Genomic DNA, 27,474 nt, shown 5'->3' with positions numbered 1-27,474 from the left:
TCTTGGGCACATGGACCATGGTGGTCTGCTTGAAACATGTTGGTATTATAGACTCAGACAGGGAGAGATTGAAAGTGTCAGTGAAGACACTTGCCAGTTGTCAAAATGCTTTCCAAATTATTTGCTAGAAACCATTTTTGTAAGGTTTTTAAATCATCTTGAGAGTTGCTTGTACTGTATTTGCAAAATATTTGAACCTGATGTATAGAGCACTGTATCATCAGCATATAAATGATAATGTTCTGACAAATTAGATAAATTAATATATAGAAAAGACGAGGGGCCAATACTGAGCTTTGAGGTACACCTCTACTGAGAGCAATAAGTTTGGATTTGTGTCCCATGAAAACACTATCTTGCTATCTTTTTTTTTGTATTTTACCCCCTTTTTTGTCATATCCAATTATGAGGTGAAGGTTGAGTCATGTATCCTCTGTCGTGTCTTTATAATCATTAACTGAAGACTGATAGTTTTTTATCAAAGATTCTCTGTAATTAGTTATTACGCGATTAGACTGATTAATCATGTAACCGTAATTACTAGGAAGTCGGGGCACCAAGGAAAAATATTAATCTTACATTTCCTAAAATAACTTTTCAGATATTTTATCTGATCAATTAGTCTTCGAATTAATGAATTATTTACTTTAACTCACGTTAGTCTCGTAAATTGTTGGTTATCTGCACGAACCCAGTCTTCCTATGAGTCATCCATACATCAATTGTCTTAAATCGTTTATTTATTACCAACTAAGTAATTCACATAAATGCATAAACAAACAAATAAACAAGGTAAATGTGGTTACATGTAATGATAGGAGAATGTGTCCTAGTGGGCTAAACCGTAATGGCGGCTTGTTAAACAAAAGGGGAAGTGGGGGTCGACTAAGAAGTCACTACAGAGTGATAATAATTATAACAATTGAAATGCTAGTCCTTTGCACATGAATGCTCACTCATTCGGGAACACTTGCAATCGATATATATATTTACACTCAGTGTGTCATCTTGATCACTGGTGAAAAGTTCATTTCTTTTGTAGAATTGTTCGTCTTTCTCCCTCTCTCTCTCTGTCGTAGTTATAGTGGATAGTTGAGAGTGACATTCATTTGTTTCGTTATAGAATGGACGTTTCGGCCGTTGTCGTTCTTCGCGTTCAATGATACCGAATTCCTAGCTGCAGACTAGTAATTCATATCAAAGACTTGTTCTTATTCTGTCGGTATCGATAGTCTAAGAGTTTAACCATGTGGTATGGTTAAAAGATTCAGCAATGGTCTACAACCTTTGGCCTCCTAATGGAGAAAAACATGATCTGCAACCTTTAGCCATCTCGTAATAGAGGTAAGCTCGGTCTGCTGATCGAAAACCCAAGTGGGGGTTTTATTCGGAAGGGCCAAAAAGGGCTGTCCCAGGATGTCTGACCCTAACTGGGCTCAGGGGTAAGATGTAAAGATGTAAACCTCATATCTGAGGCTATTATTTAAACGGCGTTATGGTAATGTGGCCACACCGTCTCCCATGAGCTTCCCCAAGTTGTGACAAACTGTAACGATCTGAGTGTAGTGGGTGAGGAGTCAGGCGCAGGAAGCAGAGAGTTCAGGTGAGTGCTATTTTAATGTACAGAGAAACGATGAACATAAGCCAACCATCACGAAAACACAGGGCGTAAAGAACAAACAAATGCCCCAAACAGGGGGACTTAAACTGTCCAGGGAAAACCCACAAAATGGGAAAACACAAAACCCATAGACGTGTACACCAAACAGACGGTCACAATAATTAATCCTGCACAAGGAACCAGGCTGACTAATAAAGCCTACTACTAACTACCTAACTCAAAACAGGTGCATTCAATAAACACATAAGGAGGGGGAGGAGATAATCAGTTGCAGCTAGTGGGCCGTCGACGACGAGCACCGAGCGCCACCCGAACGGGAAGGGGAGTGTCCTTCGGTCGGAGTCGTGACACAAACGGACCAGTTCGTAGCTGGAATCTTCACCGATCTTTTATACTTTCTCTGGAACGTGAAATTTGTTCGTACCTCAAGTTCTGTGAGGTGGAAGGATTTCCTTTGTCCTCTATGAAAATGTACTCTCTCTATACTGTGTGTCCATGAGGAGATCCTCTGGAATTTATGACATCTCTCTGACCACAGCAACCTAGTTGAAGGAGGAAAGGGGGAGGCAGGGAGAGGGGGATGGGGATTGCTATACCCAAAGAGGCCAATGTCATAACACCTCCGAAACATGACCCGCCAAACCGCACTTCTTAACACCCGCCTGCTTAACCCAGAAGCCAGCTGCAACAATGTGTCTGGAGAAAACACTGTTCAACTGACGACGAAGTCAGCCTGCAGGCGCCTGTCCCGCCACAAAGGGGTCGCTAGAGCGCGATGACTCATGTAAAGCCACCCGGACGATGCTGGGCAAATTGTGCACTGTCCCATGGGCAGCGGTGTGAAGTACTTAAGTAAAAATACTTTCAAGTACTACTTAAGTCATTTTTTGGGGTATCTGTACTTTACTTCACTATTCCTATTTTTGACTACTTTTACTTTTACTTCACAACATTACTAAAGAAATCAATGCACCTTTTACTCAATACATTTTTGCTGACAACCCAAAAGTACTCGTTACATTTAGAATGCTTATTAGCAGGACAGGAAAATGGTCCAATTCACACATTTATCAAGAAAATATCCCTGGTCATCCTTACTGCCTCTGATCTGGCGGACTCACTTAACACAAATGCTTAGTTTATAAATGATGTCTGAGGGTTGGAGTGTGGCCCTGGCTATTCATAAATTAAAAAACAAGAAAATCATGCCATCTGGTTTGCTTAATATAAGGAATGTGAAATGATTTATACTTGTACTTTTACTTTTGATACCCAAGTGGGGGTTTTATTCGGAAGGGCCAAAAAGGGCTGTCCCAGGATGTCTGACCCTAACTGGGCTCAGGGGTAAGATGTAAAGATGTAAACCTCATATCTGAGGCTATTATTTAAACGGCGTTATGGTAATGTGGCCACACCGTCTCCCATGAGCTTCCCCAAGTTGTGACAAACTGTAACGATCTGAGTGTAGTGGGTGAGGAGTCAGGCGCAGGAAGCAGAGAGTTCAGGTGAGTGCTATTTTAATGTACAGAGAAACGGTGAACATAAGCCAACCATCACGAAAACACAGGGCGTAAAGAACAAACAAATGCCCCAAACAGGGGGACTTAAACTGTCCAGGGAAAACCCACAAAATGGGAAAACACAAAACCCATAGACGTGTACACCAAACAGACGGTCACAATAATTAATCCTGCACAAGGAACCAGGCTGACTAATAAAGCCTACTACTAACTACCTAACTCAAAACAGGTGCATTCAATAAACACATAAGGAGGGGGAGGAGATAATCAGTTGCAGCTAGTGGGCCGGCGACGACGAGCACCGAGCGCCACCCGAACGGGAAGGGGAGTGTCCTTCGGTCGGAGTCGTGACACAAACGGACCAGTTCGTAGCTGGAATCTTCACCGATCTTTTATACTTTCTCTGGAACGTGAAATTTGTTCGTACCTCAAGTTCTGTGAGGTGGAAGGATTTCCTTTGTCCTCTATGAAAATGTACTCTCTCTATACTGTGTGTCCATGAGGAGATCCTCAGGAATTTATGACGTCTCTCTGACCACAGCAACCTAGTTGAAGGAGGAAAGGGGGAGGCAGGGAGAGGGGGATGGGGATTGCTATACCCAAAGAGGCCAATGTCATAACACCTCCGAAACATGACCCGCCAAACCGCACTTCTTAACACCCGCCTGCTTAACCCAGAAGCCAGCTGCAACAATGTGTCTGGAGAAAACACTGTTCAACTGACGACGAAGTCAGCCTGCAGGCGCCTGTCCCGCCACAAAGGGGTCGCTAGAGCGCGATGACTCATGTAAAGCCACCCGGACGATGCTGGGCAAATTGTGCACTGTCCCATGGGCAGCGGTGTGAAGTACTTAAGTAAAAATACTTTCAAATACTACTTAAGTCATTTTTTGGGGTATCTGTACTTTACTTCACTATTCCTATTTTTGACTACTTTTACTTTTACTTCACAACATTACTAAAGAAATCAATGCACCTTTTACTCAATACATTTTTGCTGACAACCCAAAAGTACTCGTTACATTTAGAATGCTTATTAGCAGGACAGGAAAATGGTCCAATTCACACATTTATCAAGAAAATATCCCTGGTCATCCTTACTGCCTCTGATCTGGCGGACTCACTTAACACAAATGCTTAGTTTATAAATGATGTCTGAGGGTTGGAGTGTGGCCCTGGCTATTCATAAAATAAAAAACAAGAAAATCATGCCATCTGGTTTGCTTAATATAAGGAATGTGAAATGATTTATACTTGTACTTTTACTTTTGATACTTAGGTATATTTTAGCATTTACATTTACTTTTTATACATAAGTATATTTAAAACCAAATACTTCTAGACTTTTACCCAAGTAGTATTTTACTGGGTGACTTTCCCTTTTACCTGAGTGATTTTCTATAAAGGTATCTTTACTTTTACTCAAGTATGACAATTGGGTAGTTTTTCCACCACTGCCTATGGGACTCCTGGTCACGGCTGGTTGTGACACAGCCTGGGATCGAACCCGGTCTGTAGTGATGCCTCAAACACTGTGATGCAGTGCCTTACATGTTGACCACTCTGCGTTGCAAAATAAATTTACACATGCATGTTATTCATTCATTGCACCCACACTGCCTGTGCTCGTCAACGAGCGTCTGCGTAGCCAGGCACTAAAATAGAACTCAGGTTCTATCTGTGACACTGGATGCACTGCAAGCCCGCCTCTCCCATCTCCTTATTGGTTTTTAGGAGCATAGATTGAAAGATAAACTGAGGTCCACACTCCAGTCCAGTAGGTACTGATAATGCACCTTGAAGTTGGTTGCCAACTGCCATACAAAGTCCGAAGAAGAGGAAGAAGCCTGAAGGAGGAGAGATTACTAGAAACAAACTCGGTTTAGCCTTTTGTCTGTGGATTCATTGTTGCTGTTGCTAGCTGACTTGTCCTGTGATATAAACAGTGGGTTGTTATTTGACCTAAAATGCAACAAGGTCCTCTACTCTGATAATTAATCCACAGATAAAAGGGTAAACTGAGTTTGTTTCTAGTAATCTATTCTCCTTCCGGATTCTTCTTCTGATTTGGACTTTTTATGTTGGCTGGCAACCAATTTTAAGGTGCATTACCACTACCAATTGGACTGGATTGTGGACCTCCTGAAAACCAATAAGGAGATGGGAGAGGTGGGACTTGCAGCGTGTCCAGCTTCACAAATAGAACAAAGTTCAGACCCTTGCAGAAGCTTGTTGACCGTGCGAGCAGTGTGGTTGCAATGATTGAATGTATGTGTACATTTATTTTGCAATGAGCAGTGTGGTCAACATGTTAGACCGCTGAGCCACTCGGGATGCCAACCCATTGTTTTCTATTGCTAAGATATGAATGGAACCAGTTTAGTGATCTTTTCGTGAAACCAAAGCATTGAAGTTTTCCTCGTAAGATAGAATTATCAACTAAATCAAATGATTTTGAAAAATAATAATAATAATAGATAGGGACTTAGCGCATTTCAAGGATCCAACGTCACTTTACAATTGTAGAAATCAAGATGACACAAGTAGTTCGCCTTGGTCCAATTAAGAATGTTTATCATCAGTACGTTTCACTAATGCTGGAGTGGCAGAATGCTTGGGTCTAAAGCATGATTGAAAGGGTGAAATTCAACAAAATGTATCTAGGTACTGATACATTTGGGAATGTATTAATTTCTCAAATATGTTTTACTTTTGAACAGATTGCTGTTATTGGTCTGTAGTTATTTCGATCTAAGGAATTTCAGTCAGTCAGGCACATTTCCAAACAAAAGGTATTTCACCAGTCGTTAAAGACATGTTGAATCGATCTGCTAGAGAATACATTATAACATTAGCAGACCACTTTATAAATGTGGGTTCCATTCTATCTAGGCCAGCTACTTTGGTTATATTTATTTAATTGAGGAGGCAGTATATCAGTTGGATTAATATTTCTAAAGTTGAATGTCTTTCAACTTTGATTTGGGGTGTTGATCTCCTAGTGTCATGTATACCTAGCATTGTTGGAATTGTCGGTGATAAATTAGGCTAGATTTTAAACAACACTTCTGATTTCTTTATAATACGGTACAACCCTTTAAATTCAACCAATCCACGCCCATGTTGCCTGTGATCCACACCGTTGATCACGAGTGGATCCGTGAGCCACTGAATTTCGACCAACCGAGGAGCATGTTCATTGTGGTAGGAGGCGGGAGTTCCTTGCTTTTGTGACAGCTTTGGCTTTGCGTTCCGTGGTGTCTGAACTACTCCCAAAGGGAAGGGAAACTGCATTTTCTCCATTCCCCACTGGTATATCGTTGGTGCAGCTAGCAAGCGAACGCTTCAAGTTAAATCCAGTATTTTAAGAGTTCAGGGTTGATGTTCCTTATCCACTTTCCCACTCGAAGAACCGCCATTCGATAGATTTCGAAAAATAATATTATTTTAGTCCGACTGAACAAAACAAATTGAAGTGCAAAGTTAATAGTTAAATTTCTATTGATTTGCTAGCTTGCATTGCTAGTTGGGAAAGGTAAGGTTAACTACGATATTTAGTTTTCTAAGATTTAAAAGGGCGGGTATTTATTTTTAGCCATCAACAGTTTTTTATTGCTCATTCGAAGACACCGGCTAATTAGTTAATCATAGCTAACTCGTAACTAGCTCGCTTTAATACTGTGAGTATTCAGCCTGGAAGCCAATTCAAGGCCTTGCTTACCACCAGTCTGCATCGCCGTGCAGTGAGAGCTGAAAGGTGAGTATCGCCCATTGCTAACTAACGAGTTTGCTATCTCTGCTAGCCAGCTCGCTCGCCGACTCGATGTTGGTAACGTAAACTAGCTACACCTATAATATTTGGCAAAGACGATGGCCTCGTAGCTAACGGTAACTAGCCAAATTCCAGTGAACTGAGGTGTCTGGCTAGCTACTGTACTAGCCATCTACAGTAACGAGTTGCTTGATGTGCGTTGTTTTTAGCATTGCATAGCTAACAGTAACTATCTAACTTAGCCAACGTAGCAAGCTACGTCTTCCCACGTCGTATCTGGTTGCTACCTAAACTAACATGAAGTGGTTGAGTTGGCCAAATATGTATTATAATGATTGTTACAAATTAAAATAATGTATTGCTAAACTGGCGAGCTTAGAAAAGTGTCATGCATGGCTGTGCAAATGAAGAGTTGAAGACTATCCGTTTTGCGGTTGGACAAGTCTCCATCAACGATGCGAGGGGGTTGGAGGACCTGAATCACGCCGGAGGTCGCCATCTTTCACTGATTGTTGGTGATGGCATCTGTTTCTTCTAGCAATTTGTCAACTTTGTAGATTAACTGGCTTGACTCTGCTTTGCTTTATTGTTATTTGCTATGTGGTAGTCACATGCCACCACGATTCTAACCTGGTCCCAGATCTGTTCTTTAAACAAATATGTTTGTTCTTTTCACAATTCCATGGGAAGTTGGCAAGAGAGCAGACTGCTATCCAAGTTACCTCGGCCATGTTCAGTAGTCGGACGTTGCAGATATGAATGCCACGAAAAGAGCTGAATTGTTTCCTCATTCTACATGTCAGATGCATGTTTCTTCGACATAGCGTTGGTTGCTGCGTTTGAACGCGCCCCATGATCCACTGTCTAATTGGCAAGTTTTTAAACATTGCCCCAACTAGTCAGGTAGCTAGGTTAACGATCGTCCTGTACACACACACAATAGAAATCCTCCTTGCTAGACTGTAGTCTCCCTATGAGTTTTCTTGAAAATGTACTGAGAATATCAAAACTAAGTGCAAACAAGTTTGGTAGTACCAATCAAAGATGGAATTGTGAAATTGTCTGTTTACACTATGGGGAATGTTCAATAGGAACTTGTGAACATTTGACAACCACTGGTAGGCTCTACCAAACACATCATGCCATCTATCACTTTGGGGGCGGCAGGTATCCTAGCCCATAGAGAGGCGAGCCAGCACCTGGTGAGTTTCCAGTTAGAAAACTGCATCCTATTATGAAAGATCTGGTGGGAAGTGAGCTGGCAACCAGAAGGTTGCTGGTATCAAATCCTAGATGCCACTGCCTGTTGTGCTCTTGATTAAGGTACTTAACCTCCCCCTCCACAAGTGTATCTTTCGGAGTGGTTGGGTTAAAAGCCAAAGTAACATTTCGGTTGACCTTGTGTGCAATTGACCAATAAAGTGATCTTAAGCTTAATGTATTGCAGTCACCACCACCATTATGTAGTGAAAATATTTGTGCTAAAATGGCAATTTTTGTAGAGACCAGAACTATGCTTGCTTGCGTACTGTACAACAGCACAATCTTAAAACACAGATACACATTAGTCAGCAGAAAAGCAACAGGTTTATATGAATTTAATCTGTTGGCTTGTCTAATCCACAGGGGAGTTGGTAGAGCAAAGTTGGCACTTTCTATAAACACTTTTAGCGATTTGGCCACCTTCCAGATAGTATCTAGCTTCTGTTTCACAGAATGAGCATGAACCGACTAAAATATATACATGGTCAACATTAAAACGATAACCAGTTAGGCCCATATATGCCAAATATGTCCATGATGACGCAGTATTAAGTATGAGAGTTGTTAAATAATAGTGTGGGAATCTTGCAACCGTTGGCAAGGATCTCTCAATTCCACTCATAACTGTAGTTTTCGTTGTTGTGGCTTGCTTGGTGGAAAAGCATCTGTTTTGTCACGATACCAGATTTTGGACATCGACACTGATACCAGGTTTAGTATCATAATACTTGATACAGAACCGATACTCGATACCAAAACGATAGTGAATCAATACCATGGCAATAAAAACATAAAGCGTATTAGCTAGTCACAGAATAACCACTGGGCTTTGTCTTTTAAACGTTGAACAATATTTAAAAATATATATTTTACCTTTATTTAACCAGGTCAGCCAGTTTAGAACAAGTTCTCATTTACAACTGCGACATGGCCAAGATAAAGCAAAGCACTGCGGCACAAACTACAGTTACACGTGGAATAAACAAACGTACAGTCAATAACACAATAGAAAAGTATATATACAGTGATATGGTTTTGCATCAGGAAAATTGTTGATAACTGAAATATATTTTATTCAATTTATTGCCAAAATAAAATGCCATATTAAATTACAGAATACCTTAAATTTTCTTTGCAAAACCATATCGGAGACAGAGTAGATCATTTTCCAATTACATTTAAGTTGTTTTAAAATGTAATTTGATACATCAGGGTTAATTTACTGATCTTTGGCCATAATATTGTGTGAAATTACATTCATTACTCATTATAGCTAAATCATTTTAATGTAATAAGTAAATAGTTTGCTTCCGAAACGACAATGCTTTGAAGCTCATTTCTGAAGCTTGTTGCAGTTGTCTACACACCTTAGAAATACAATTGATTTTGTGCTTGCTGCAAATATTTTAGACTGGCTGGCTGGCTAGTGGCTACTGCTAACAAACCCAGACATGCAAAGTCTAAATATATTGCTGTCAAGTTGTGTGCATTTGACATTACATATGGGTATACACAATCATATTATACTGCTCACATGTGTTCATGTCATCAACCAAAAATTAGTAGAACGTGAGACATTTGACAGAATTACCAAAAGTAACAAATTCTAGTACAGAAGTGTTTCTTTATGTTCTAGTATGGAAAAAGTATGTACATTTTGGTATGTCGTGCAATACTGATCTGTGTAGTCAATTACACTGGCCTGTTTAGCAGAGTTTGCACTGTCTGTGGGATTGAGCATGTAGATCAAAGGTGGTATGTATGCTTTACATATATGCCATTCTTTTTCTGTCTTGTTTGCAAACACAATGAGAGCTCATGTTAGACAGGCATTTGATTGTTGGGCAATTATCATTTCTTTAAATGGGATCTATTGGATGGAAAGACATTTCCAATGGTGTTTATGCTATTTTTCTTTTGTTTATTTTTTATTTTACCTTTATTTAACTAGGCAAGTCAGTTAAGAACAAATTATTTTAATTTTTTAATTTTTTATTTCACCTTTATTTAACCAGGTAGGCTCGTTGAGAACAAGTTCTCATTTGCAACTGCGACCTGGCCAAGATGATGGCCTAGGAACAGTGGGTTAACTGCCTGTTCAGGGGCAGAACAACAGATTTGTTCCTTGTCAGCTCGGGGATTTGAACTTGCGTTGTTTAAGTTTTGTTGACACTCATCGTGATGTCCAGCATGGTTCTTCTATATTGCTGCTTTCTTTTATTTGGCCCCCTAAGTTTTCTGAGTAAAATAAGTTGTTTAATTTATTGTTGGAGTGTGCAAAGCTGTCAAGGCACATTTTTAAAAAAATCGAACCTTTATTTAGCTATTTAAAGGGTGGCTACTTTGTTAAGCAAGTAAAACGTTTTTTTGTGATACAACATGATTCCATGTGTTATTTCATAGTTTTAAAAATTATTATTATTCTACAATGTAGAAAATAGTAAAAATAAAGCAAAACTCATGAATGAGTAAGTGTTTTCAAACTTTTCACTGGTACGGTAGACTAAAAACGCACCAGGAAATCAGCTTCAAGGGATTTTATTTTTGGTAATGTATTCCCATTCATCATTGAGAGAGGCATGTGATCATATACAAATCTAAACAAGGTTTGAAATGTTATCTTTTAAAAATATGATCTGTTTGGACTTCTTATGGTCAATTTGCAGTCTACTAATTCATCATTTGTAATTATGTTTCCGGTCCCCTGACCATCCGCTCAAGAGAAAAGCCTTCCTTTGTGGAATCTAGTTGATGATCTCTGTTAGTAATCAATACATTTTAAACTTAAGGGAATATTTATTTGGACTTCCATGGAGAGCTACAGCATTAGTTGTTGTAGGGTATTTTCTGTGTGTAATTCACAATAAATGAAATGGGACGAAACAGGGAGGCAGCTATCTGAATTTGTCCAATGAACACTTGGTTTCGTTTTTGCAATGGTGTGCACTAATGAATAGAACTTTGGTAAGCGTATTTGTTTCTCTATCCACAGATTACTTGGTGACAAAGAGCCTTCTCCCTGAGGAGCCAAGAAGTAGACGGCTCATGACTTCTGACCAGGATACAAAAGTTGTAGCTGAACCACAGGTGCAGCAAGTACAAGAACCAAAAGAGAGCTCTCATCTGGTAGGTACCCAATACTTGTGCCTGGAGAAAAACTACCTCTATCACCTGAACGAGAAATGCACATTTTCGTAAATTTAGCTACCGACTATCCAACCCTCATTAATGACCGTTTGTCGATTACATTTTTTCCAAACAGTAAAATGATGTAACCAACAGAAAATCCTATGCAAGCGTACAAGAAACTGACATTTTTCATTAAAGGAAAACTCCACCCAAAACGATATTTTGGTATTTGTTTCATTAGTCCATTGTTGATATCGTCCCAAAATGTTTTGCGTGTCAACAATCAAGTTTTTGTTGACATATAATTTTCAAACATTTGCCAAGATCTAGTTCGCAGGAAACACACTTCTAAACAGCACACATAATGTGAGCGGTTCCATGTGTTAGAAACTTAGGAGGGGAATCTAATAGCAATAACTAAGATGCGTTTTTAATATGACTAGGATTGTGCCTTTGGCTTCTGGACAAAGATGTTTGATCTGAAAACCAATAGAACAAAAGATACATTTTGGTTAATGCCACGTGGAAGTCTTTAAAATAATTACCACCATATTTCTATGGCCGGAATTCGGCTAGGACATTTTGAAGCAAGGTAAGACATGCCTCATTATTTGAGGTCAAGTAAAACATTCAGGTTTCAAACAATTATACTGCCTCAAGCTCACATTGCAAAGTGATGGTGACATGCTGATAGCTTCCCTACTGTTGACTAGCCTATGCACTCGAATGGCGAATGGGAGGAGCGCTTTAATTACGAGTTGAGATTGAGGAATAAAAATAGTAGGTATTTTTTAATTGTGGCCATAAAAACAGTTTAACACACGACTACATTTAGAATTGTTATTTGTTGCATAATGACAGATTACAAAAGCACGTTTCATTCCAGTACCAGATTTTTGAGCTGTCTGGCAGGTGATAGCATAGTTTGAGGAGTGAAATGGCCATGTGCAGTTGAAATCGGAAGTTTACATACACTAAGGTTGGAGTCATTAAAACTCGGTTTTTCAACCACTCCACAAATTTCTTGTTAACAAATTATAGTTTTGGCAAGTCTGTTAGGACATCTACTTTGTCCAAGACACAAGTAACTTTTCAACAATTGTTTACAGACCGATTTAACTTATTTCACTTAATTCACTATCACAATTCCAGTGGGTCAGAAGTTTACATACACTAAGATAACTGTGCCTTTAAACAGCTTGGAAAATTCCAGAAAATTATGTCATGGCTTTAGAGGCTTCTGTTAGGCTAATTGGCATCATTTGAGTCAATTGGAGGTGTAGCTGTGGATGTATTTCAAGGCCTACCTTCAAACTCGGTGCCTCTTTACTTGACATCATGGGAAAATGAAAAGAAATCAGCCAAGACTTCAGATTTGTTTTTGTAAACCCTCCACATGTCTGGTTCATCCTTGGAAGTAGTTTCCAAATGCCTGAAGGTACCACGTGCATCTGTATAAATAATAGTATGCAAGTATAAACAACTATGGGACCACGCAGCTGTCATACCGCTCAGGAAGGAGTGCGTTCTGTCTCCTAGAGATGAATGTACTTTGGTGTGAAAAGTGCAAACCAATCTCAGAACAGCAGCAAAGGACCATGTGAAGATGCTGGAGAAAACGGGTACAAAATTATCTATATCCACGGGAAAACATGTCCTATATCGACATAACCTGAAAGGCCGCTCAGCAAGAAGGAAGCCACTGCTCCAAAACCACCATAAAAAAGCCAGCCTACGGTTTGCTACTGCATCTGGGGACAAAGATTGTACTTTTTGGAGAAATGTCCTCTGTTCTGATGAAACAAAAATAGAACTGTTTGGGCATAAGGACCATTGTTATGTTTGGAGGGAAATTGGGGGAGTCTTGCACGCCAACGAACACCATCCCAACCGTGAACCACGGGGGTGGCAACATCATGTTGTCCCTCCTGCAGCAAAGCGCCCCCACAATCAGGAAGTTAAAGCTTGGTCGCAAATGGGTAATGAGCCCAAGCATAATTCCAAAGTTGTGGCTTAAAATGGCTTAAGGACAAGAAAGTCAATGTATTGGAGTGGCCATCACAAAGCCCTGACCTCAATCCTATAGGATATTTGTGGGCAGATCTGAAAAAGCGTGTGTGAGCAAGGAGGCCTAGAAACCTGACTCTGTTACACCAGCTCTGTCATGAGGAATTGGCCAAAATTCACCCAACTTATTGTGGGAAGCTTGTGGAAGGCTACCCAAAATGTTTGACCCATGTTAAACAATTTAAAGGCAATGCTACCAAATACTAATTGAGTGTAATATATGAATAATAATATAATAATATAATATAATAATATATGCCATTTAGCAGACGCTTTTATCCAAAGCGACTTACAGTCATGTGTGCATACATTCTACGTATGGGTTGTCCCGGGGATCAAACCCACTACCCTGGCGTTGCAAGTGCCATGCTCTACCAACTGAGCTACAGAAGGACCACGAGTGTATTGTAAACTTCTGACCCACTGGGAATGTGATGAAAGAAATAAAAGCTGAAATCAATCCTTATCTATACTATTATTGTGAAATGTCAGATTCTTAAAATAAAGTGGTGATCCCAACTGACCTAAGGGAATTTTTACTGGGAATTTTTACTAGGATTAAATGTCAGGAATTGTGAAAAACTGAGTTTAAATGTAATTGGCTAAGGTGTATGTAAACTTCCGACGTCAACTGTAGCTCTCAATAAATTGAGTACTCAAACTGACATCAAAGCTCTATCTTTAAACAGATACAACATTTAAATACTGTAAAACTATTTGGGGAATGGGCATTGTGGCTGACAAAGTTACATTTTGTCTTGAAGACACTTAATTTGCTTTGACTTCGCGTTCCATTTGTGCGTATGCGGAGCACAGCTAAAAAGACACTAAGCCAACCATCCAGGCCTGAAATGGTTTAGTTTTAGGGGCAAGGCCTTGTGGCCTTCAAGAGGTGCCCAATCTGCCAGGGCACCAAGGCCATTAGCCAATTAAATTGATTTGAAAACTGAAACAGTAGCCATTTTATTAAGAAAAACAAGTGTGAAAATGTACATAAATAATTAGCCTACTTGTAGCCTAAGTGTAGGTGATGGGCTGTAGCCAATACACACAGGCTGTCATGTCCTGACCAATGCTGCCATGAGGGAGGTGCCTGAAAATGTAGCCAAACTTAAATGTGTGCATGCTAAAACACCAGTCATATGACAAATTTAATGTAGGATATTTATTAATATCTAAAGGCTTGATTGTGTCGACCATACTTGAGGCACTGTTCGTTCAGATCAATGCCAGTGCCTGTTACACACTGCAACATCACCCACCTTGTGATCTGAGCAGTGGCAGTCAACAATTTGAAACGATTTGACCATAAATGTAATTGTTTAAAACCTGGATTTCTTTTGTTGTCCTTTTTATGAAGCATCTCTTACCATGTTCCGATCATAGGAATGTTAAAGTCTTTTGTATAAACACTTCCTCTTTTATGCCATTGAAACCAGTATTTCTCTCATGTTCTCAACTTTCTTTCGTTGATGTTGTCATCTGTCAGCATGCATTTTGGTGCGCTTTTGAGAACTGTGTTCCTGCTAATTGCATTTTGAAACGCTTGTGCTTATAGCCTACTGCCGTGTGCGCATTGCTGCGGCTATAATGTGAAGAAATAGCCTAATAGTTTATCAACATTGTCAACTAAACGTTCTGATCTGTTGCATCAGCCTCATTGCTTTTAAATGTTATTTTTATGTACAGTGGTGGAATAATTGGATCGATCACATCCACAACTCCCTGAGTATAGTATGTTTGGAATATTTATTTCTCGCACAGAAGGACAAACTCACCAATAGAATAGGTCAACTTGTGTACTTTGATAGTAGATTGGTTTTTGCTGTTACTCCTCTTGTTTGCTGACAAAAGTAAATATGGACAGTTCTAGCATATTCAATATGAAGGCCGCGTGCCGTTGTCTGTCTTCACTTGTTGCCTACTTCGGCGCTGTGATGCCTTTGAGAAGGACCCGGTCATGTGACGGGCATTGGCTAATAAGAATTGAGATCTGAGTGAGCCATGTGGAGTGAGGTGCTTTGGAGGGAATTATAATTATATTCAGCCCAAGGGCACAATGGCCACTTAATCAAGAAGCAAGTGGATGTAGGTAGGCGATACATTCATTGTGATTCCCCCTTGTCTTCAATCTCTTAAGTTGGAAAGAATGCTTAGTAGCCTAAATGGAGGGCCAAAGGAAAGCTTTTTCCACCAAAGACTCAAAATTATTAAATGGAAAGACTGCTGCCCTTTTCCAGTATCATTTAACACATGGCGAAAGATGTGAAACAATTTTGGTGGCAAGTAAAAGTCCCCAATGGAGTCTTGAGTATAAGGTATTCACATATCTCAATCAGGGTCTTTTGCTGTTTAGGAAATTATTTATGCCTCCCACAACTCACCTTATTAAATAACCTTTATTACAACGTGCTTGTTAACATGTAGCGTGTGACGTTAAACATCTCATTCTGTGCTTCTAGGGACAGCGCTACTGTCCCATATGCTGTGTATCTTATCCAAACATGAAAGCTGTTACATTAATGAGTCTAATGCTACTGGTGTGTGCCTTTTAGGGTTGTTACGATTAGAGGTTGACCAATGAATCGGAATGGCCGATTTAATTAGAGCCAATTTCAAGTTTTCTTAACAATCGGTAATTGCCATTTTTGGACACTGATCATGGCCGATTACATTGTACTCCATGAGGAGACTGCGTGGCAGGCTTGACTACCTGTTATGTGAGTGCAGCAAGGAGCCAAGGTAAGGTGCTAGCTAGCATTAAACATACCTTTATAAAAAATAATAGTAACATAATCACTAGTTATAACTACACATGGTTGATGATATTACTAGTTTATTTAGCTTGTCCTGCATTGCATATAATCGATGCGGTGCCTGTTAATTTATCGTTGAATCACAGCCGACTTAGCCAAACGGGTGACTTAAACAAGCGCATTCGTGAAAAAAAGCACTGTCGTTGCACCAATGTGTACCTAACCATAAACATCAACGCCTTTCTTAAAATCAATACACAAGTATATATTTTTAAACCTGCATATTTAGTTAATATTGCCTGCTAACATGAATTTCTTTTAACGAGGGAAATTGTGTCCCTTCTCTTGCGTTCTGTGCAACAGAGTCAGGGTATATGCAGCAGTTTGGGCTACCTGGCTCGTTGTGAATTGTGTGAAGACCATTTCTTCCTAACAAAGACAGCAAACTTCGCCAAACGGGGGATGATTTAACAAAAGCACATTTGCGAAAAACACACAATCGTTGCACGAATGTACCTTACCATAAACATCCATGCCTTTCTTAAAATCAATACACGGAAGTATATAAAAAAAACTAGAATATTTAGTTAACAGAAATCCAGGTTAGCAGGCAATATTAAACTAGGGAAATTGTCACTTCTCTTGTTCATTGCACACAGAGTCAGGGTATATGCAACAGTTTGGGCCGCCTGACTCGTTGAGAACTAATTTGCCAGAATTGTACGTAATTATGACATAACATTGAAGGTTGTGCAATGTAACAGGAATATTTGGACTTATGGATGTCATCCGTTAGAGAGAATTACGGAACGGTTCTGTATTTCACTGAAAGAATAAACGTCTTGTTTTCGAGATGATAGTTTCCGGATTTGACAATATTAATGACCCAAGGCTCGTATTTCTGTGTGTTACGATTAATTTATGATTTGATAGAGCATTCTGACTGAGCGGTGGTATGCAGCAGCAAGCTCGTAAGCATTCAAATGTTTGCCAGCAGCTTTTCGCTGTGCTTCAAGCATTGAGCTGTTTATTTACATTTACATTTACATTTAAGTCATTTAGCAGACGCTCTTATCCAGAGCGACTTACAAATTGGTGCATTCACCTTATGACATCCAGTGGAACAACCACTTTACAATAGTGCATCTAAATATTTTAAGGGGGGGGGGGGTGAGAAGGATTACTTTATCCTATCCTAGGTATTCCTTAAAGAGGTGGGGTTTCAGGTGTCCGGAAGGTGGTGATTGACTCTGCTGTCCTGGCGTCATGAGGGAGTTTGTTCCACCATTGGGGAGCCAGAGCAGCGAACAGTTTTGACTGAGCTGAGCGGGAACTGTACTTCCTCAGTGGTAGGGAGGCGAGCAGGCCAGAGGTGGATGAACGCAGTGCCCTTATTTGGGTGTAGGGCCTGATCAGAGCCTGGAGGTACTGAGGTGCCGTTCCCCTCACAGCTCCGTAGGCAAGCACCATGGTCTTGTAGCGGATGCGAGCTTCAACTGGAAGCCAGTGGAGAGAGCGGAGGAGCGGGGTGACGTGAGAGAACTTGGGAAGGTTGAACACTAGACGGGCTGCGGCGTTCTGGATGAGTTGTAGGGGTTTAATGGCACAGGCAGGGAGCCCAGCCAACAGCGAGTTGCAGTAATCCAGACGGGAGATGACAAAGTGCCTGGATTAGGACCTGCTCCGCTTCCTGTGTGAGGCAGTTTATGACTTCAAGCCTATCAAGTCAGGGTATATGCAACAGTTTGGGCCGCCTGACTCGTTGAGAACTAATTTTGGGGCGGCAGGGTAGCCTAGTGGTTAGAGCGTTGGACTAGTAACCGGAAGGTTGCGAGTTCAAACCCCCGAGCTGACAAGGTACAAATCTGTCGTTCTGCCTCTGAACAGGCAGTTAACCCACTGTTCCCAGGCCGTCATTGAAAATAAGAATATGTTCTTAACTGACATGCCTGGTTAAATAAAGGTAAAATTAAATAAATAAAGTCCCGAGATTAGGCTGGTGTAACCGGTGTGAAATGGCTAGGTAGTTAGCGGGGTGTGCGCTAATAGCATTTCAAACGTCACTCGCTCTGAGACTTGGAGTAGTTGTTCCCCTTGCTCTGCAAGGGCTGCTGTTTTTGTGAAGCGATGGGTAACGGTGCTCAGAGGGTGGCTGTTGATGTGTTCCTGGTTCGATCCCAGGTAGGGAGTGAGGAGAGGGACTGAAGCTATACTGTTACACTGGCAATACTAAAGTGCATATAAGAACATCCCAATAGTCAAAGGTATATGGAATACAAATGGTATGGAGGGAAATAGTCCTATAAATACTATATTAGCCACAGCCTAAAACCTCTTACCTAGGAATATTGAAGACCCAGCTTTCATATGTTCTGAACAAGGAACTTAAACATTAGCTTATTTACATGGCACATATTGCACTTTTAATTTCTTCTCCAACACTTTGTTTTTGCATTATTTAAACCAAATTGAAAATGTTTCATTTATTTGAGGCTAAATTGATTTGTATTTATGTATTAAGTTAAAATGAGTTCATTCATTCAGTATTGTTGTAATTGTCATTATTACAAATAAAAAATAGACTAAAATCGGCCTCTTTCTTTTTTTTGGCCTCAATCAGTATTGGTATTCAATAATCATACTACGATAACAGATTTCCTAGTGCGAAAAAAGAACGTAAATTAGACTAATCTCTCGTCCTATAAAATCCTATTTTATTTAAAAATGTAGGTGCTATAGCTTGCGAAATAATCTAAGTCACATAATGCTCTTTTTCTTACATTTAGTGTTGTCACGATACCAGAATTTTTACTTTGATACTGATAACTGGTTTTGTATCACAATACTTATAATAATAATAATAATAATATATGCCATTTAGCAGACGCTTTTATCCAAAGCGACTTACAGTCATGTGTGCATACTTTCTACGTATGGGTGGTCCCGGGGATCTTGATACCATCACAAAAAAGGCTTATCATCCGAAGTCACAGAATGGCACTTGATCCAGACAGATGAACTCAGTTACTGCTCTGTTCAATCGTTGGGCGTCTTGAGTCCAAGTAATTACATTTTGAGCATTTTTATGTCCATTTTTAGACAGCCATGTATGCATTAATTTAATCCATTATACAATCGATTAGAATTTGTTTTGTAGTTAGGTTGTTTTACCAATGGTAAACGTGTATTTTAATAGTATCTATTGATAAACTGGGTAAATCAAGATGCAGCCTAGGTCTATTCACAATACAGGTGAGTACATATCATTCAATAGGAGTGTGTGCATGCATTGAGTCAAGCTTATTTTACCTGATTTCATAGGTCTCCAGATGACAAACAATCCCATTTAGGACTTATTTTATTGGCAACTTCTAAGAGAACATAGCTTTATTATACTGATTTAACAACATTTGCATAGAAGAAGCAATCTCTTTTATAAAAGTGCGTGTAGAAATGTATGACACCAATTGCGAGGCGGAATGTGGCTATGGAGTCTAGTGGAAACCAGAGCGGAGGCAAAGGAAGACTAAGTCAATTAATTTTTTAAATATTTTTTTTTGTGACAATCCGCTTTGAAATCAGCATGTTTTGCATATTATCACAGAATAAAGTATTAGGGTAGTGTATTCAGCTGTCAGCTAGCAAGTGAAGGTGGCCTACTATTAAAGCAGGAAGCTACCAGTATCGTTTTGCATTGTAAAAGTGTTCTAACCTGTATAGACATTGATGTTTTTTTCCCCCTGGATCATTTGAATTGTGGGTGCTCAGCTCAACACTTCCAGTCCACTGTCTTATCTTTTCTGGGTCTGGAGCTCAACGTGACCGAGGCCTCCCATCTATACACGGGTGGATCAGTCCAAACTGTGTTTAGTATATAAGGGACTTTGACCTATCCCAGTCAACGAACAAAAGCTTCCCTGGCCGTTTGCCTAACTAGAGCAATAAAACCATGCTGTGTGCTCTGTCCACTATGACAGTGATAAACTCCTCCCCCCTCCCTGTCTATAGTTAGTTAATTATGATTCACATCCTCCCCAAAATAACATTTCCCATCAGGCTACTGGGGAAAAGTGAATCTCTCCCCTCTGTGACAGAGGGAGGGAGGCACTGAGGCTTTTTATTGGGAAAGGTCAAGCGGACCTGAAATGCTCAGAAGCATTGACACAGTAGTCAGTGACGTCTGCCCAGTTTCTATAGCAGCCAGGTCAGATGTGAGTGGGGAATTATAGAATTGCCTGACTGGATTATGGGTTTGTTGTTCCTCCTTTCTTGGTCTCAGTGGCACTTGTTTGGTTTTGATGTCAGATTTCAACTTGCTCTTGGTGTGTGTGTGTGTGTTGTGTATGCTTGACTGGACAGAGTCCACTGAACTTATAATGCAGCATTTGTGAAATATGACCCTTGCAAACAGACAGAAGTGCTCAATTCAAAGAAAGGGGCTTGTTCCATTATTGTATCAAATTGAAGAAACACACAAAGTAAACGTCTCCCTCTTGAATACTCACAGCCCCATGAATTGCCCACAGCTGAGAATCATTACTAAGGTTTTCCATTAAGGGGTTTGGCTCCAACTATTACTTTAACCTTGTAACTAGATTATGGATATTGGTGTTACTTTAACATAGGCTAATCTAAGTCACACCTAAAGGCCTATTGGGTGTGGATTGCAAAAGGAGTAGCCTAGCGTACACAATGTGGATTATCCATTCCTCAAGCTGCCTCTGTCTGTAAGCTTTGGCTCAGGTGGATTTAACCATAACTCCTTAGCCGTCAGTCAATCTGTGTTTGTTTGTGATGTGGGGTTTGATGGAGGGAGAATGACTGAGGGTAGCAGCCAGCAGCAGAAGTGATGAAACCGAAGCCCATGAAATGGAAATTGGTCACTGCGACGAATCGGCAGCCGCCAAGTCAGAAGCTCACACAGCCGTGTCTTTCTCATCAGAGTGCTTATTCCCTGTAAATCTGATGCTTATCCGCTCCTCAACTCCTTGTGAGCCAGTTTGACAGCACAGATGGACAACCACCGACACAGCCTCGGAAGCATCAGAGAGCTCACAGTGAAGACTATGGGAGGTCATGCTGAATGTGATGTTTCTGAAAGCTCTGGGAGTACCCAGGTGATAATAGTAAACTATTTGTTGTGCGTTGACTCTGCCTGTGGTTGAGAAGGGTCCACAGCGACCAACACTGTGCAGGACTGGTGGAATGACTGAGCCCAGCGTGTGCAGGACTGGTGGAATGACTGAGCCCAGCGTGTGCAGGACTGGTGGAATGACTGAGCCCAGTGTGTGCAGGACTGGGTTGGATGCAGCGCTGGACCATTTTCTGACAGCAGCCAGTGGAGAGTAACTGTTACAGACATGCTCCTTTGCCTCAGGACTTTCAGGGCTCTAATAGTAGAGCTTTCACCACAACCCTCCACTACAGTCTCCTTTTTATCCCAATCAGTTGTGCTCTATCTGATAGTTAGTAATAACTATTACCCCTCTGTTTTTAATCCCGACCTTCAGCTCCACTCAACCCCTCCATCTATCTTGTAGCGGTATTTATTAGAGAGGGGTAAAGAGAGATTTTGTTCGGGCGCCAGGCAGGTATTAACCATGCCGAAAGGAAAATAGTAGAATAGAGTGAGTACCACTACCAGACCCACACACATCAGCTGAAGAGACTGCCTAGAGTGTAGCCTGTTTACCAGATAGCCAGTGGAGAGAAAAGAGAATACACACCATATAAAACCCACATCACAGCACAGGGGTAACCCAAACAAGAATACCTCATACAATAATACTAATACTAATAATGGCAGAGCAATTCAACAGCAACTTCATACAAGAACGAACCCAGTCATCAACATAGGATTTGCAATCTGTATTTTTTCTAGTGGATGAGTGCAGAGGGTATGAATGTGGGGGGTGTTCATCGACACAACAAAGGCCTTAAAAATGTCCAGTCTTCTCGGCCACATGTCATTAGTACACCCCACCTCAATACAGTTCACATAATATACAACTTGCAAGCAACCTACTAAAATGTCCATCCAAATACTTCTGGCAGGGAAATGATAGTCCAGCTCTAATGAACTTCAATGGGAAGTGCATTTGAAAAATAGTCTGTTGCAGAGTAAAGCACTGGAATGAGAGGGAAGAGAGAGAAAAAGATCAATCTTAGCTGTGGTGTTCAGGCCTGCCGGTGTCGGACTGTCTGTTGGTTTGTTTGTTAAAGCTTCGCAACAATGTTGCTACTAATCCATGCAATCCATAACGGGCGCGGTCCCAAACAAAAACAACCACGATCTAAAGCGATCACACCGATGATTGAGTTAAATACTTTATAAACTACAAACGCTGAAAACAAACAACTTCTGCAGCACAGCACACACAATCAAACTGTCGCGCCACCCAAGAGTTCCTCCCCAAACAGCTGAACGAGCTCTCTTTATTTCCCCTTCCTTACTGCTCATGCGCTCTTAAAGTGGCAGCGCACGGTGAAGGCTCCGAGCAGATTACGCCACAATCTCTTAACACCATTTTTTTTTTGTTCTATTTGCTGTGATGTTTCACAAGTTGTAAGTTCACATACACTTAGGCTGGAGTCATTAAAACTTGTTTTTCAAACACTCCACAAATTTCTTGTTAACAAATTATAGTTTTGACAAGCCGGTTAAGACACAAGTAATTTTCCAATAATTGTTTACTGTCAGATTATTTCCCTTATAATTCACTATCACAATTCCAGTGGGTCAGAAGTTTACATATACTAACTTGACTGTGCCTTTTTAAACAGCTTGGAACATTCCAGAAAATGTCATGGCTTTAGAAGCTTCTCATAGGCTAATTGACATCATTGGAGTCAATTGGAGGTGTACCTGTGGATGTATTTCAAGGCCTACCTTCAAACTCAGTGCCTCTTTGCTTGACATCATGGGAAAATCTAAAGAAATCAGCCAAGCCTCAGAAGAAAAAGAAATTGAAGACCACCAGTCTGGTTCATCCTTGGGAGCAATTTCCTGAACGCCTGAAGGTACCACGTTCATCTGTACAAACAATAGTACGCAAGGTTTGCTACTGCATATGGGGACAAATATCGTACTTTTTGGAGAAAAGTCCTCTGGTCTGAAACGAATAGAACTGTTTTTGGCCACAATTACCATTGTTATATTTGGAGGAAAAAGGGGGAAGCTTGCAAGCCGAAGAACACCATCCCAACCGTGAAGCACGGGGGTGGCAGCATCATGTTGTGGCGGTGCTTTGCTGCAGGAGGGACTGGTGCACTTCACAAAATAGATGGCATCATGAGGATTGAAAAGGATGTGGATATATTGAAGCAACAGCTCAAGACATCAGTCAGGAAGTTAAAGCTTGGTCGCAAATGGGTCTTCCAAATGGACAATGACCCCAAGCATACATCCAAAGTTGTGGCAAAATGGCTTAAGAACAACAAAGTCAAGGTATTTGAGTGGCCATCACAAAGCCCTGACCTGCCCACAAATACTCCATAGGATTGAGAACTGAAAAAGCGTGTGCGAGCAAGGAGGCCTACAAACCTGACTCAGTTACACTAGCTCTGTCTGGAGGAATGGGCCAAAATTCACAACTTATTGTGGGAAGCTAGTGGAAGGCTACCCAACACGTTTGACTCAAGTTTAACTATTTAAAGGCAATGCTACCAAATACTAATTGAATGTTTGTAACCTTCTGACCCACTGGGAATGTGATGAAAGAAGTAAAAGCCGAAATAAATCCTTATCTGTACTATTATTCTGACATTTCACATTCTTAAAATAAAGTGGCGATCCTAACTGACCTAACACAGGGAATTTTACGAGGATTAAATGTCAGGAATTGTGAAAAAACTGAGTTTAAATGTAATTGGCTAAGGTGTATGTAAACTTCCGACTTCAACTGTACAAATGCATAGTTTCAACACATTGTAAATTAAACATTTTGGCCTAAATTATTATATTGTTCAGCTATGACTTTTCAAACCACCCAGTAGTAAAATCGGCAGTGTTAGTTCCAGGTAAATGTTGCGCTTCAACCAGTCCTGGACCTGCGACCAAAAACGAGCTTCATATGTGCAGCACCAAAACAAATGATCTGATTCGGTCTCTTCTCAGCAAAATCCGCAGAACTGTTATGGTTGTATCCTATATTTATAGAGATTTTATATAGAGGGAGAGATTTATAGTTATACACAATTCCTGCAACCAATAGAATGTTATAATTTAACAATTCAAAGTTTTGTATCCAGCCTTGTTTTGTGTGTCAGTACATGAAAGATATCTTTCAAACTATTTTGGAATCTGTGGCACAGCTGTCAATGTTTTGGTCCTTAAATTAAACTGGTATACTTTAACACTGTTTTTATTCATCACAATTTGCTTTATCCAATTTGTCTTTAATGCATGGCCAACAGACAAGTTCCTTACTTTTCCCCCTCCCACTTGCCTCTACCATTTTTGCAGTAATGCTACAATTAGCTGGTTGTGATTTTGGGTAGAGCTGACGTTTCCATTGCCCTAACAAGGGGCATAGGTGGTTGCCCTGTCAGGTGGTGTGGTTATGGGCTTGGTTGGTGCTGTTTTAAATTGGTCTGGATTTAGCAGCGAAGAGAAATGTTGCTAATTTCCTGCAAATCTATTAATTGTTTTCTCATTGTCGATGGGGTTTTCTAGTTCTCAAAGATTATATTCTTAAATGTATAGGTACATTAGCTTTTCTACATACTTTCTGTCAAAATGACTAAATCCAATCGCAAAGCTTTTCTCCATCCCAGAAATTAATGTTTTTTTTTGTGTGTGGTGGCAATGGCAGTGGTGGTGTGCATAAATGGAAACACTGATTTTTGTTTTGTGTGTGTTTTTCATGATGTCTTCTCTGGAACCGACTAGCATTTTTTTCCACAGAGTCTGTTGCCCCAACTCGGACTACTAGATAACTAGTAATCCCAGAGGGATTGTCTGCTTGCATAGTGGTGTCTTCGTAATGGAGATCAGCCTTGTTTGTGTGGGGCTGTACTAAGATGAACTTGTGGCCATTTTCTATTTGCACATTGCTATTTGTATGGTCACACTACAAGCAGGCAAAGTTGACTGGCAGGGCTTTTAAAATGGGAATGAGCAGCTGACAAAAAGTCCTTCTGTAGGTTACCTTCTCATTCTTCCCTGATCCAGCCTATATTCCACTATGCTTACAGTATGCCTAATTCTGTACTTCGGTGTTTTTGAGCAGTATCCCTCCTACATTCCTTTAGTCTGATAAAGTGTGGGGGCCTACCTGAACTCATGTTTATAATACTATCTTGTCTCCTGAAACAGGAATCTGCCAAGGTTTCTGACCTGAACCCCAATGCAAAAGCATGGGCCAATCACATGCTTAACCTGGACACCACCACTGGGACTGCAGATCCACCTGCTCTCCAGCCATGGAAGGACGGCTGCGTTAGCAGCTCCGCTAACCCTGGGCCAGAAGGTCAGCCATTTTAAGGACCGGATAAGAATACTCCTTCTGTTAGTGTCCCTGTCTGAGTCTCAAATGGCACCCTATTCCCTACAAAGTGCACTACTTTTGACCAAAAACAGTGCAATATGTAGGGAATGGGGTGCCATTTGGGACACACTCCATGTCGTCATGGCACATGCAGTCAGGGGTGAATCATTTATCAATTTAGAGGGAGAGCTATGAATATTACCAAGCTATCCTTTAAATAACTCATGAGCATAATCACTTGTTTTAATGTGCAGAAGTTAAGATTAGCCAAGTTTAGCCGCCGTGGCAGTTAACAAGGGAATGGTGGAGACATGGAAATGATCAATCAAAATAAAACTAATTGACACAGCTTTTCATTTATTTAATTTAACCAGGTAGGCCAGTTGAACAAGTTCTCATTTACAGCTGCGACCTGGCCAAGATAAAGCAAAGCTGTGCGACAAACACGAACAACACAAACAAACATACAGTCAATAACACAATATAAAAATCTATGTACAGTGTGTGCAAATGTAGGGCGATCGGGCAATAAGTAGGCCATAGAGGTGAAATAATTACAATTTAGCATTAACACTGGAGTGATGATGTGCAAGTAGAAATACTGGGGTGCAAAAGAGGAGGATAAGTAACAATATGGGGATGAGGCAGTTTGGTGTGCTATTTACAGATTGGCTGTGTACAGGTACAGTGATAGGTAAACTGCTCTGACAGCTGATGCTTGTTATGGCTGCAATCCCGCTAACGGGATCGGTATGACAACTACCAGTGAAAATAGAGGGCGCCAAATTCAAACCACAAATCTCATAATTACAATTCCTAAAACATGTGTCTGATCATTTTAAATGTAATCTTGTTGTTAATCCCACCAGTGTCCGATTTCAAATATGCTTTTCAGCAAAAGCACAACAAACAATTATTTCTCCACCAAACCACAATAAGCACAGCCAAAATATAGCATTCACAAAAAGCAGAAATGGAGAAAATGACCTTGAAAAAAATGACCCTAACCTTGAATTATCTTCATCAGATGGCACTCATGGGATATAGGACATAATGTTACACAATACATGCATGTTTTGTTTGATAAATATTTATTTAAAAAAATCTGAGTTTACATTGGCGTATTAGATTCACTTGTTCCAAAAACATTAAGTGATTTTGCATAGCCACATCGTTTCAACAGAAATACTTATCATAAATGTAGATGATAATACAAGTTATACACATGGAATTATAGATATAACTCTCCTTAATGCAACCGCTGTGTCAGATTTTTAAAAAAAGTTTACGGGAAAAGCAACCCATGCAATAATCTGAGACTGAGCTCAGAACAGTAGCCAAATTAGCCGCCATGTTGGAGTCAACAGAAACCAGAAAAGACATGATAAATGTTTCCTTACCGTTGATGAACTTCATCAGAATGCAGTCCTAGGAATCCCAGGTCCACAATAAATGCTTGATTTGTTCGAAAATGTCCGTTTATTTATGTCCAATTAGCCACTTTGGTTAGCGCGTTTGGTGAACAGTCACAAAGCGCGTCCACTATAAAGTGACAATGTCCAAAAGTTCCGTAACAGTCAGTAGAAACATGTCAAACGATGTACTGAATACATTTTTAGAATGTTGTTTACATACATCTTGAATAACGTTCCAACCGGAGAATTAGAATGACTTCAGATGACCGGTGGAATGCAGGTCCTTCCCCTGTGAACGTGCATGGTCAACTCGTGGAAGTGGTGACTATTTACTGTCTCATTCGACGCCCCTTCACATTTAGTCATCAGACAAATTTCTATTGACTGACATCTAGTGGAAGGTGTAGGAAGTAAACTCATCCATATCTCGCTGTAATTTCAAT

The 27,474-nt window shown here is 40.4% G+C and overlaps 2 protein-coding genes across 5 annotated transcripts in view; one reads left to right on the top strand and one right to left on the bottom strand.

Annotated features, from left to right (window-relative positions):
* Positions 1 to 19,977, bottom strand: part of LOC124041908 (GTP-binding protein 4-like) — a 34,027-nt gene extending 14,050 nt beyond the window's left edge. Inside the window, exon 1 of one of the 2 annotated variants that reach the window (XM_046360062.1) lies at positions 19,841 to 19,977. In XM_046360062.1, coding sequence (XP_046216018.1) covers positions 19,841 to 19,877 — 37 coding nt within the window. In that variant the 5' untranslated portion in view covers positions 19,878 to 19,977. The remainder of the gene's footprint in view (positions 1 to 19,840) is intronic. The other variant, XM_046360064.1, reaches the window with a different exon arrangement.
* Positions 6,359 to 27,474, top strand: part of LOC124041907 (la-related protein 4B-like) — a 43,098-nt gene continuing 21,982 nt past the window's right edge. The window contains exons 1-3 of one of the 3 annotated variants that reach the window (XM_046360060.1): positions 6,359 to 6,676; positions 11,169 to 11,302; positions 25,445 to 25,598. In XM_046360060.1, coding sequence (XP_046216016.1) covers positions 11,222 to 11,302; positions 25,445 to 25,598 — 235 coding nt within the window. In that variant the 5' untranslated portion in view covers positions 6,359 to 6,676; positions 11,169 to 11,221. Of the gene's footprint in view, positions 6,899 to 11,168; positions 11,303 to 25,444; positions 25,599 to 27,474 lie in introns of all 3 variants that reach the window. The other 2 variants (XM_046360059.1, XM_046360061.1) reach the window with 2 other exon arrangements.

This window comes from Oncorhynchus gorbuscha, linkage group LG08 (genome assembly GCF_021184085.1).
Source record: "Oncorhynchus gorbuscha isolate QuinsamMale2020 ecotype Even-year linkage group LG08, OgorEven_v1.0, whole genome shotgun sequence".
Lineage (NCBI taxonomy): Eukaryota > Metazoa > Chordata > Actinopteri > Salmoniformes > Salmonidae > Oncorhynchus > Oncorhynchus gorbuscha.
Note: the sequence above shows the minus strand (reverse complement) of the source record. Positions and strands in the feature narration are given on the sequence as shown.